The sequence below is a fragment of the Musca domestica genome, unplaced genomic scaffold, assembly GCF_030504385.1.
Source record: "Musca domestica strain aabys unplaced genomic scaffold, Musca_domestica.polishedcontigs.V.1.1 8, whole genome shotgun sequence".
Taxonomy (NCBI): Eukaryota; Metazoa; Arthropoda; class Insecta; order Diptera; family Muscidae; genus Musca; species Musca domestica.
The window spans coordinates 2,444,833-2,458,166 of record NW_026712409.1 but is presented as its reverse complement, the minus strand read 5'-3'; the positions used below and the strand labels follow the sequence as shown (position 1 = coordinate 2,458,166).

The window sequence follows — 13,334 nt, the reverse complement described above, 5'->3', positions numbered from 1 at the left end:
AATCTTGTTTGTCTCGTACCATCGCTCGTTAACGTGATGCTGGTAGCGTAGCCCGACGTCAATGAAGTGGACGGAAGAAAACAGCAACATCAGCAGAAATGGTCCGAATAGTGAGGAAGCGACTTGATCGAAACCCGCCTCGCAATGTCCGAAAAATGACTCTTGAGCTGAACATATCGCAATATTCCATTCGGCAAATATTGAAAAATGAGCTTGGGGTAAAGCCATTGAAATTCCAAAAAGTGCAAGAACTTACACCGCAACAGAAAGAAAATAGACTTCAAAGAGCTAAAAAGTTGCTTCGCTACAAAATACAAATACTGAATATTGGAGTGTATCGTTATATAGGGGGCCTATACGGAGACGTGAACCTGCATGTGTAATTTTTTTTTTTTCATATGTTCTTCATACCCTACCTTGTGTTAATAAAAACATTGAGATTTGCAAAGTTGGAGCAAAATTTGTAACCCTTTCTTTTTCTGTGCACTAAACTATTTATTTCAAATGTCGACCCTTTGTGGGGGAGGTATCAGAAGGAGTGGACCAATGTTGCCCATCTCCGAACTCGATCTAAGTTTGATAATAATATTCCGATGTACCAAGTTTGGACCAAATCGGATATTCACTCAGCCAGACAGACAGACGGACGAACGGACATCGCTAGATCGAGTCCAAATGTCCTGAAACGGATTGGGTCCAAAGAGACCAAACCTTCAGTCAAAAGTCAGAATTCGGACATATGTCGTAGGCCAACATTTGGTTCGCTGGATTGCTGGTTAATTTTTCTCAAGTGTTGTTTATAATATCATCGAAAAAATACCTCTATTTATGGGGAAAGGAGATTTCAAAGTATTTCCATGTTTTAATGAAAGATTTTTCACTTTCACAATTTTATTTGTTCTTAAATATTTAAAAAAAAAAACGGATGGAATAGAATTATAGTTGAACACGACAACAGAGGAACATTTAAAGATTTTGGCAGTTTGTCTTCATGTACACACACATCCAAGAAACTCATTCGATATCCTCTCTATACCCTTCGGACGTGTTCATCTACATTATGCATAAATATGTATTAAATAACAAAAATAATAAAAAACACAATTATCTACGTTTCCTTTCTACAAAAACAATTTCGATAAAAACATAGCCAAGCCAAGGTAAATAATGCTGGACGAGACTGTCACTCCAGTCAGGGTGGCGGGTCCACCATTTCGTGTACAGGGCAATTCTCCAAAACCCTCCAGGCTGGAAAAAATAAATTTAATTTTCAAATAGTTTCAGTCAAATTAGATCATGATTTTGTTGGTTTGTTGTAGTGAATGGAGTTGTTGTTGTTGTTCTTGCTTTAGACCAGGTTAATAGAAATATGGATAGGGAGGCTGATAATGATATGGCTGAGGATAATGATATGGATAGCCGACATGATGCGGATACGTTGCGTATGAAGAGGAAAGCAAAGGATAGACAACAGAGTCCCTGGGCCGGTCGTGCGGTACATAGAATGTGGGCTGAAATGAAGGATGGCGATGATGTTGTTGCTCTTGTTGTTGTGAAGTAGAACAAGGTGATGCAGATGGCTGTTGCTGGTGATAAGGGCTGAAAATAAAATTCAACAGTTAAGATTAGACGACGACGACGACACAGACAGAAACACTTAAAATGGTGGGGTGGGGGGTGGGGTGTGTGTCTTACAACGGCCACTCCACAACTTAACGTTACGTTACGAATGACCACAGATAGTTGAGTTATTTTGTTATTACATTTCTACTATCCCAACAAAAACAACACACCTTTCAGGCTTTTAGCAGTTAATTAGTGTTCTTTTTATTCACCATGGGGACTCGAATTCGGACCTGGACCTCTTAGTGTGTAATCCAAAAAATAAAAAAATATTGGAATATCTATCGCCAAGTTTTTTATTCCCCAACAAAAAAATGAGATTCCTGGATGGGGAATAGAAAACCATTTGGCTCAAGCTACGAGACATAACCTCAAAACTTAGACTATGTTTTAGTAGTTCAAAGCAAATTAAAAACACAAAAACTAAATAAAAATACACAAATGACACACACATACACATAAATTTTAGTAGTAGTAGTAGTAGTGGTACACAAACAAACTGGTTAGACAATTATTTTGTAAACACACATTGGATTTCAGGACAAAAACAAAAGACTTCAATTAACTCTGTATTAAGTAAAAATGTCGTGATGAGCGGCCGCATAGGCCGGGCTAATCACAAGGAAAACCAAAGGACAATGACGAATATTTACTTGACACCAATAACGCCGCAGGCAGCACGTCCACCAGCATTGCCGGTTTTCTTGGAATCGGGGTGAGTGGTCTTGCCCAAGTCATCAACATTGTCGTGAATGACCAAGCCACGGCCAAGAATGGTACGGGGTCCGGTCAGACTGATCAGGTGATCGGTGAAGGTGGTGTCCACAACACCATTGGCATTGGCCTCAATGTTGCCCAAGTCACCAACGTGGCGTACCTCATCACGGGGACCGCCATGATCCATCTAAAGGAAATAATGTTATCATCTGGAATTTTGGGATCCAAAGCACAGCTTACCTTATCGGGATTGAAATGTCCTCCCAAACTGGCACAGCCATTAGACAAATCTCCCTTCTCGTGGACATGGAAACCATGTTTACCCGGTGTCAGGCCACTGATGTAGACACGAACATGGACATTCTCACCACAGGCATTCTGTATGAAGGTCACATTGCCAACAGCTCCGGAGGGTCCCGTCACATAGGCAATGGCTTCCATGCGGGTATTTTTCTAAGGTTTAGTTTGAGATTTGCCGTAAGACTAGAAGTCATTTGAAGCGATCACTCTACAACTTACCTCAGCCGATTTGGCCGACACAGCCGTAACGGCCATTACTGTTATTAACAATTGCCAAGCATTCATCGTGATGGTTATCTGCAAGATAAAAGAAATGTCACATGAAAAAGTGTTAAAATGGAAGATTTCACATTTTATATTTCTATAGAACAAGAATTCAGCGGGCTGAAGTATTCCATTTTCATACTTCATCTAATACAGGAAAAAATATTGGTATGGGCAAGATTACAAGAAAATCGAAGATTTATATCCGAAATCATAAATCCATATTCATCTCAGGTTTCTGGTTGAGAGAAACATTTAGATATAGAGAGTCGTAAAGAATCGCCGATTTGTATCGGAACTTATGTCAGATAAAAGTATTAAAAATTATGACCTTATAATAATTATGATATTATATAGCATCTTCACAACAGATCTTGTGTTCGGATGAGTTGGATGCTTATTTCGCTTTCTTTGGGCGTTTTCTTTTTCAAAATCTTGAACCCTATGTGGGAAAGATACCAGAAGAAATGGTCCGATCACTACCATCTTTATAAAAGATCTTGTGTTGACGGAAATATTGAGATGTACCAAGTCTGAATGGAATCGGATGTTAATTTCGCGTTTTATGAGCTCCATGGATATTTAAAATGGTGACCCTTTGTGGGGGAGATATCAGAAAAAGAGGACCGATATATCCCATCTTCACAACAGATCTTGTGTTAGTAGAAATAATAGGGATGCTTGAAATATTAAGCGAATCGGATGCTTATATCGGATTTTACATACGATGTTGTTATTCAAAATTTTGACTTTTTTGGCGAAGGTACCAGAAGGAGTGGACAGACATATTCCATCGTCACACCATACCATGGGTTAATAAGAATAATATGATGTGTGTAATTTGAAGACAATCTGACTCTTACATCATATTTTATAAAAGTCATAATTATTCAAAATGTTGACCCTTTGTTAGAGTAGACCGATTTTATCCCTTTTCTCATTTGACATAACACTAATGCAAATATTAGGATTTGCAAAGTTGGGACAACATGGATTTTCCTCTCTCTTTCTGTGCAGTAAATGATTTTCTTTGAAAATGTTGACATTTTGTGGGGGAGGTACCAGAAAGAGTGGACCAATATTGTCCATCTCCGGATTTAATCTAAATTTGATAAAAATATCTCCCTTGGAGAGTTATCGTACGCACCATCCAGCCAGACAGACAGACAGACTCCAAATGTCCTGAAGCGGATTTCGTCCAAAGGATCCGAGTTCCACGAAATGGAACCATACGTCCCGAAATTCCCTTCATTTGGCCTGATATTAGCCATTATTTGCACAATAAACCTAAAATCGCATTAAGTTTATATATAGGAGCTATATCCAAATCTTAGCCGATCTCGATAAAATTTGCAAAGGTATTTCCGAGCTCTATGAGCTATCTTGTACTAAATATCATTGTTGTCGAATGCATATTACGAATATGAGGGACTTTTCTCCAAATTGGCTTCCAGACTGTATTCGGTCGGATATGCCAAAATTCAGGTCATTTGAGCTGATATTGGCCATTTGGTGCACAATTTAACCAGAATCGGTTGAAGATATATATGGGAGCTATATTCAAATCTGAGCCGATCTTAATATAATTTGAAGTATTTCTGGGCTGTATCTGAAGTTCGGTACCAAATATCATGGTTGTCGAATGCATATTACGAATGTGAAGGACTTAAACACCAAATCGGATGAAACATATGTATGGGAGCTATAGCTATATCTGAACCGATTTTCACCAAATTTGTTGTACTTGCTTTAAGACTGAATTCGGTGGGATATGCCAAAATTGAGGTCATTCGGACTGATATTGGATATTTGGTGCACAATTAACCGGAATCGGTTGAAGATATATATGGGAGCTATATCTAAATCTGATCCGATCCAATTTCAATAGTGTTCGTCCTTGGGCCAAACGAATATTGTTTAGAAAATTTCATCTCAATCGAATAATAAATGCGATATGTATTTTGTTCACAAGAATACATTATAGATGGACGGGCAGACGGACTGACATGCATATCGATTCAGAAAGTGATTCTATGAAGATTCTCAAAAGTAACCATGAAAATATTTCGGAAACCTTTAAAGCACCTTTATTTTAAGTGCATACCTTTTAGTAGCACCAATCCGCCTAATTATGTTTGTTTTGCATATCTTTCAGATCAAAATCACCTCGACGACAGCAAAAGGTAAGTTGGAGATTGATATATTTTAGATTTGATGAATTCATAAAAAATACCTGATCTGATCTGATTTTTTTTGGCTGATTCATCAATAATCCAATAAATAATTGGAAGGATTTGGGAAATTCCGTAAAATCACTAATTTTTGTTCTCCTAAGCGCCCCACCTCCCGGTCTATCGAAATGTATGTGTGTATAGAATATAGTGTTCTGCTAGTGGCACACAAATTTTTTTTTGTTAAATTAGTGTCATTATACGTGCCAGATATGGAAGCAACAAACCTCCATAATAATAACAACAAATACAACAAAAACACAATTTTTACAAATCTCGTGCTTTAATCAATTTTTGTTTGTTGTTGTGTGGACAGTGCTCCTCTCGCTTTTTTATTTTCTTTTTTTATTATTCCAAAAGGTGATTCCATAATTCGACCACCCCACACGTTCGTTATATTCTCTAGGTTGACTTTAGTTTTTTTTTTTCAATTTTTATGTCGGCCGTTGGTCAGTTGATCGTATTACTGACCTCTTCTGTTAAGTAGTCTGGTTTCTGCTGCTGTTGTTGTTGTGTTTGCTATGTCGTGCTGAGTATGTATTTTTGTCGTATGTTAACCTTAATGTTTGATTCAATAACGAGAATAGAATCTGGATTGAGAGAACAAAATATTGCACGAATCAGAAAAAAGCGGAAAGTAGTTTTGATGACGACAACTATTTTTCCGAATCGCCAATGTTGTCTGCCGACAATCGAGCGGCTCACTCACTGACACAGGGTCAAGTGTGTAAAGGTTAATTAATCAACGCAATGGGACACCCGATTATCTGGTTTTTGAATTATTTGCACCAAACCAACAAAGAAAACAAAATAAATTGAATAAAAGGCGAAAGAGGGAGAAAAATTAAAACGAAACAGTTAAAAAATATTACCTTCCGTTTGCCGTTGCTATTTTCGAACATTCACATACCTCTCCACCTATATGGGCATTTAACTGAAAAACAGAAAAGTTGTCCCCTCAGTGGAAACTGGTTTTAATTGTTTATTTTGATTTCAATCCAAGCAACCATTTAATAAAAGATTGCAGATTCGATCCTTAATTTAAACATTGGAATTAAAAATATATTAACAGCAAATACCAATATGGGTGCCTAAGGCGAATTGCTTTGAGTTTGAGAGCAAACAAAATAGTAATAACCCTATTCTTGGGAATAATATTGCAAGACTACGAAAATTTTTTTAAAAATTAATAATTTTTTGTTAGTGATCAGCAAATATTTTAAACAAAATTTCGTAAATCTGCATTAAATATTGAAAATTTGGTCTTAGATGATAGTTTTTTTAATGCAGATAACTACAAATACTCTTAGGTTTTATCCCCACGAAGTCAAGATTGAAAGTCGATTTGTCTTCATTTTTTTTTCTAAAATAGAATTTCGGCTTCTATGTTCCATATTTTTAAGAGTAGTTGCCAAGAGATTTTCAGCTTTTTGTTGTGGTAATAGATAATAGTAGTAGAAATCTATCAAAAACCTTTGATCACAAATTAGATTACAAAAAGTCAACCTTCAACATTTAGTTTCTGCTAAAATCGATTAATCAAAAGCCGATTTTAGAGTCTATGATTGAGACATGACTCTCCATGCATTGTTGAATTTTGAATATATCACATTCTTTAAATTTTTTTCTCAATACCTTTTACCATTCTTATACCTTGCAGAATTTTGATCAAATTTGAAATTTCTATATAAAATGTGCAAGAACTTTAACATTTTTGGGGTCATGGTGTTATACATCTGCACCTCTACCATCACAATGCTGAATAAGAGTTCCGTAAGGAATTTCTCTCTATTCCCTTTTTTTCAATCATAGACCAAAAATTCTTTTTGAGAAATAATTCTGAGGGGGAAAAAAGTTTTAAAATTGAATTGACAGAAAATTTTCACTTCAAAAAACAAAGGAAATTTGTAAAAAAAATTATATCTTTTTGTCACCAGCTGTAGTTTCGATTTCGAACTTCAAATACGAAATTTGACACAAAGTCGCTAAAATCATCAAATTTGAAACAATTCCGGTGAATAATGTTGTTAATATCATCAAAATACCGGATAAAGAGAGGTATACTTATATCTGGGTTATACGAGGACGTGGGCCTTCATAGACAATTTTCTGGCATAGGTTGTAGTACTCATTATGAGCTTCAAACTTCAAATACAAAATTTCAAACAATTCCGATCAAAAATGTTGCTAATATCATCAGGAACCGTAATATGTAGGACTATACGATGATAGTGGACCTACCGAGGCAATTCTCTTCCAGTGGTTAAAGTACTCAGAAGCAAATCCTAGCGTGGATTCTAAGATAATTGCATTAAAAAAATTGGCCACAATCATCCAAATACCGAATATATATAAGCATTGAAAATTCTGACTCTTTGTGGCTGAGGTACCAGAACGTGTTGGCAGATATCAGATTTTGCAAAATGTTAGGATGTGTGAAATTTGGATAGAGTTGGATGCTAATTCCGAGTTTTATGAGCGTTTTGTTTTTCAAAATTTTGAATTCTCTGTGGGGGAAGAACCAGAAGTGCGCCTATATATTTAATTTTTATAGCAGATCTTGTGCTAGTAAAAAAAGGCATGCGTGATATTTAAAGAGAACCGGATGCGTATTTTCCATTTTATAAGGGCTTTAGTTATTCAATAATTTGACCCTTTGTGGGGAAGGTACCAGAAGGAATAGTCCGATCCCTACCATCCTTATAACAGATCTAGTGTTGGTAGAAATATTCAGATGTGCCAAGTCGGAATGGATTCGGATGTTAATTTCGCGTTTTATGTGCTTTATGGATATTCAACATTTTCACTCTTTGTGGGGGAGATACCAGAAGGAGTGGACAGATATATTTCCTCTTCACGCCAGATTTTGGGTTAGTTAAAATATTTTGATGTAACTTGAAGACATTCGGACTCTTACATCACATTTCATATAAAGTTTGACCCTTTTTTTGGGGCGTACTTGATGGAGTGAACTGATATTGTCCATGTTCGCACTTGACCTAGAACTGATGCAAATATTAGTATTTGAAAAGTTGGAGCAAAATCAAATTATCCTTTCTCACTCTGTGAAGTAAAATATTTTTATAAAAATGTCGACCTTTTTTTGAGTGATGTACCGATCGATTAAATGATATATATTAGGCCACTTTTTAATACAGTCCCCAAATAAGAGTGGCGCCCAATTGAAGATAATCTACAGTTTTAAGCCATATTTTAAGTACAAAGTTGCCAGTAAGTGGTGGCGCCCAATTGATAATAATTTGCAGTTTTTCTCTCTATTTTCAGCACCAAGTTGGCATTTTTGGTGCTGTGAGGGATGAACATGTGGATATAGGTCCACTAGGTGGTACGTCAATATATAACCGTTCGTCACGATATTCGCCTGTTATTAGCATTTTCAATTCTTATGTGGAGTGATAATTTACTTTTCTTCCCTCCCAACAGAAATTAATCTCAAGTCCTTGCAAACCTTCAGCATCAAATAATCATAGCTGCCACAAAAAGCTTTCATTTTCATGTTTGTGTTTTCATTTTACTTTAAACCTCATTAAAATTCTGCTAATGAACATCACGATGAGCGATAATTGATTTTTGCGAAGAACACTTGTACAATTCTCGGAATGCATTTAATTTCGAATGTTGTTTATTTATTTGTTTGTTTTGCGAATTTTGAAAATGTTATTGCGGTTAGCTAGTCTGGCTGGCTATTCAACATTTGTAATATTCAACGAAACTTCTCCTGCCGCCGCCGCATATATATTCTCATGCTACTAGTTTTAAATACGCCCTTGTAGAAGTTGAAGTATGTTCCCACAAAACCGGTTTTAATTCGCTATTTAAAAATAAAACAATCGAAATAACATGGCTTGTTTTGCGCACTCAGAAGTTATTAAAGCCTTGAATTCAATTTCCAGACCCTTCTCCTGGCCCATCACCACCACCGCAGCTCCTCTTGAAAGCAATAATAAAATCAAGAAACAAGAAACATATGTCTCAGTCATAAATACATCAAAACCCCATTAAGTGGTTCAGGTAAAGATTGTTTCTTTTTTAACTTTTGGAGGTGCTTGTATTTTTTTTTTTTTATAAAAAAAAAAACACTTATCAAAAACAAACGAAAAAATATTGCTGATGAGATTACATTCATGGTCTAGATAATTTTATTATAGCAGCCGCATTCTTCCATTCAGATTATGGATTTGCGTACTGATACTTCTGCCCCTGTGAATACTCACCTCTGCTGTTCTTGAAATCAATTCAACTGGCCGCGAGACTAACTGGCTTTTTTCAATTCACAGAAAGAAAAAAATTAAATTAAATTTAAACCGAAAAAGTTGCGCTGCTATATTTTCTTCGAGTCTTGGAATCAATTCAACCGACCGTTTTATGCGAGCTCTGGGGCACAACTGTTCTCTCGATTCGAAACAATTTATTGTTTTGATCAACTGTTGAAGCAGGCAACACCACAACACCGTTAATCCATTCAACCTCACCTCGCCTCCAACGAAAGTGAATTGCAATTGAAGAAATCACATCCGAAACAAAAGCTTTCGATCTTCTCGCTCACCTGTACATAAAAGCACCCATCGTACAATGCAATGATCTCTCACAGGTTTGTTATCTAAAACAGAAAAATTACAGAGAGCACTTTGAGAAGTTTACAAAAAAAAAAAAAAAACGTGTATCGTTGACTGTATAAATAGCCTAAATAGGGAAATATTGAAGTTTGAGTTCAAACGAATATGGAGAATTTTGAAGTCATACCAAATGTCCTGTATTGAGTACTAAATTGGAAACTCACACTCTACACGCAACAACGCTCCTTCCTACTTAATTCCATTGCAATGTTCGATGTCAGTTCGAGTGTCCTAGATGAAGAAAGCATATCTACTTCCAAAAACGCCCCTGATCTCTGCAGTGAATTTGAAGCAGGCGCAGGTACTAGCCTTGTCAGTGTCATGAAATATCTGACTCTAAAGGAATATTAGTTGACAGTCCAGAAATATAAGTTGTTCTCACAATGCCGTGTAAGTTTAAATAAATATGGGAATTATTTAAAAATTCAAGAGACTTATGATTATTATTAGACGAAGATAGAAGTGGGCCTAACTTAACTTCATACGAAAATACGTATAAATATGACCATGCACTAAGTTTGGACAACATGACATACAGGGTGAGATGAAAAAACTGCAACGTACTTCAGACTGCAGCATTTCTAAGCCACTCGTCCGACAGCAGTTAAAATTATTCTAGTGACAGCTTATTATATTGTTTACAAGCGTACAAAAGCATTTTGGTGAGAATTTTCCAGAAAAAAATTATTCGTGATGGAATTCAAGCGTGATAGTGTGATTTCTTTATATTTGGCTGGAAAACCACAAGTGGCTATGGTTAGAGCACTCCAGCATTTAAATGTGAATAAATATTTTGTGTCTCGTATCGTGATACTGGTAGCGTAGCCCGACGTCAATGAAGTGGACGGAACAGCAACATCAGCAGAAACGGTTCGAAAAGTAAAGAAGCGACTTGATCGAAAACCCCGTCGCAGTTGTCGAAAAATGGCTCGTGAGCTGAACATATCACAACATTCCATTCAGCAAATATTGAAAAAATGAGCTCGGAGTAGAGCCATTGAAATTCCAAAAAAGTGCAAAAACTTACACCACAACAGAAAGAAAATAGACTCAAAAGAGCTAGAGTTGCTTCGCTTGGCCGAAAGTGGTGAACTGCTAAATTTGTTTTTCTCCGATGAGAAAACATTCGTTGTCCAGCAGTTTGCAAACAAACAAAATGATCGTGTTTCCTTGCCAAAGAGGTCAGCTGAAAATGTGCACCTTCTTCTGAGATCGGGGTAAAGCCTTCGAAAGTGCAAGAAAATAGACTTAAAAGAGCTAAAGAGTGGCTTCGCTTCGCTTCGAAATGCCGAATTTGTGTTTCTCCGATGAGAAAACATTCGTTGTCCAGCAGTTTGTAACAAACAAAATGATCGTCTTTACTTGCCAAAGAGGTCAACTGAAAATGTGCACCTTCTGTTGGCCACCAGAACGCAAGCGCCGGCCATGGTGATGGTGTGGACCGCCATAACAGCCGATGGTCGCTCTCCGCTCGTATTAATCGACTGTGGCATCAGAATAAATGCCGAATATTAACGCGAAAATATTCTGGAGGGTGTATTAAAGCCTTGGGCACGCAAACATTTTGGGCCACAGACCTTGGACATTCCAACAGAACTCAGCACGCGCCACTCAAGAATGGTTACAAACCACAATGGACACAAAAATTTCCGGATACCAATCCGTTGGACTATTGTGTCTGGAGTAGTTTAGTAAGCAAAGTTGGCACTAAAAGATACCAAAGTGTCGATCACCTCAAGCAAGCGCTTCGCCGGGAATGGACCAAAATACCGCAGAGCAATATTCGGGCAGCTTGTGACGGTTTCATTGGGCGTTTGAAGGCCATAATTCGTGCCAAAGGTAACCAATTCGAACAAATCTAAACTTATTCTAAAATTTGATGCTATTTCCGTCATTTTTTGCTTTCATTCAATAAAATTTAAAAAAAAATTTTAAAAATATGGCGTTTTTTCATCTCACCCTGTAGATAGGCCTATGCATGGCACAATGAATATAAATAGGTCAAACCTACTGACCAATTTTAATTTTTTATTTATCTTGTTATGGTAATTTTATGTGTATTTCTGGGTATTATTTTTAAATATTTTAAATTTGTTTTAAATATTAAATCTGTTGTAACAAAAATGGTTATTACCAGTTATGAATGGACCAATTTTTCTCTTTTTGTGAGGAAATATATATTTTAACATATATAGAAGACTATTTTGTGTATTTATTTAGTCAAAAATCAAATAAACAAAACATTTTGTTGCATATGTGTGAATTTGGTTATATTGACAGTAAAAGCCATTGATGCCTTTCCTTTGCCACCTTCTGTTCATAAAACCGTGGGCCTACGGTTATTTACTTCTAATATGTTTGATATTTAAATCAACGAATTTTCGCTCAAGTCTTTGTAGACTGCATCGGCTGATTATACGTTTCTCTGGAATTTCAGGGCGTAATTAAATCTAATTCATCTTGGAGCAACGTTCATTCCTTGTTTCCATTTGCCAAGACCCTAATAATATTTCTATTTCTGGTGAGAACAGCTAAAATCGTTTCAATGACATAAATAACTTTGTCATAATGTTATACGTTTGGAGTCTTTGTCATAAAATGTCGGTTTTATTTATGGCAATGAGGTAATAAAGAATCTACCAACCCTCCCCAAATAACATTACAAAGAAATTCGGTCTTTGTTTTCAATTGAAATGTATTTTTACTTATATTCTTAGCACGTGGGGTTTGAGTTATTTTAGAATGACATAAATAAACATTTCATCAAAGCCTGACGACTCAGTCCACCATACAACTTCAAATTAAAGTGACCCCAATGCATCGGTAAACATCAAATTGAATGGAGAATACATTTTAGAAAAACACTGGCTAAATTTCCCACCAAGTGTAGCATGCATGGGTTAAATCGATTACAATTTTCCTGTAGATATTTTCAGATGAATCATATGGCCTGGCACGCATAGTTCACCAGCCTTATTGCTCGTCATTGGGGTGGGATCTTGCCTAAATTCATCAAGAAATTATGCCAACTACCAGTCTATTTAATTATAATGCGTGCATAAATGATAGAAAGAAGTACAAGAAGGAAAGAGATATATGAAGAAGGATATCTATAGTCCAAAGCAAAATATCGAAAAGAGGAGTCTATTTCCTTCATAATTTGATAATGCCATGCTTAGCTGTAGATGCATGGTTAGCCCTCCCATCCTGTTTGCCATGAAAATCCAAAAAAACAAAAATAAATTGTTTAACACATATGGCAAACCCATATTTGTTTACCCTATGTTACTTTTCTGACCCCTGTTTCAAATTAAACATAGAACATTCGTTTAGCACATGGTTAACAATACCAAAAATTTATTGAAAATAAAATTCATTATAACTACTCAAAAAGAAACAATTCAGATAAATGTTGAAAATCCTAAATTTATAAAGATTTTAAAATTCAATATTTTTGAAACTATCATATTTATCACCGATATCAAATACTTGACCAATTACTAATAATTTCCACAAAAAAATCAGAAAAAACTAAAAAGCTAAATAATTACGTATCAAATTA

The 13,334-nt window shown here is 36.0% G+C and overlaps 1 protein-coding gene across 2 annotated transcripts; it reads right to left on the bottom strand.

Moving 5' to 3' along the window:
* Positions 1-852: 852 nt before the first annotated feature.
* On the bottom strand, positions 853-9,640 carry LOC101900946 (extracellular superoxide dismutase [Cu-Zn]). Of its 2 annotated transcripts, none has more exons than XM_005176465.4 (5): positions 9,371-9,633; positions 2,860-2,937; positions 2,581-2,793; positions 2,277-2,527; positions 853-1,248 (listed from the first exon to the last, which is right to left on the bottom strand). In XM_005176465.4, the coding sequence occupies exons 2-5, from the start codon at positions 2,923-2,925 to the stop codon at positions 1,122-1,124; spliced, it is 657 nt and encodes a 218-aa protein (XP_005176522.1). In that variant the 5' UTR covers positions 2,926-2,937; positions 9,371-9,633; the 3' UTR covers positions 853-1,121. The 2 variants fall into 2 exon arrangements, with proteins under 2 accessions (XP_005176522.1, XP_005176521.1); XM_005176464.4 differs by lacking the exon at positions 853-1,248 and adding an exon at positions 1,309-1,599 and having other exon boundaries at positions 9,371-9,640.
* Positions 9,641-13,334: the final 3,694 nt, after the last annotated feature.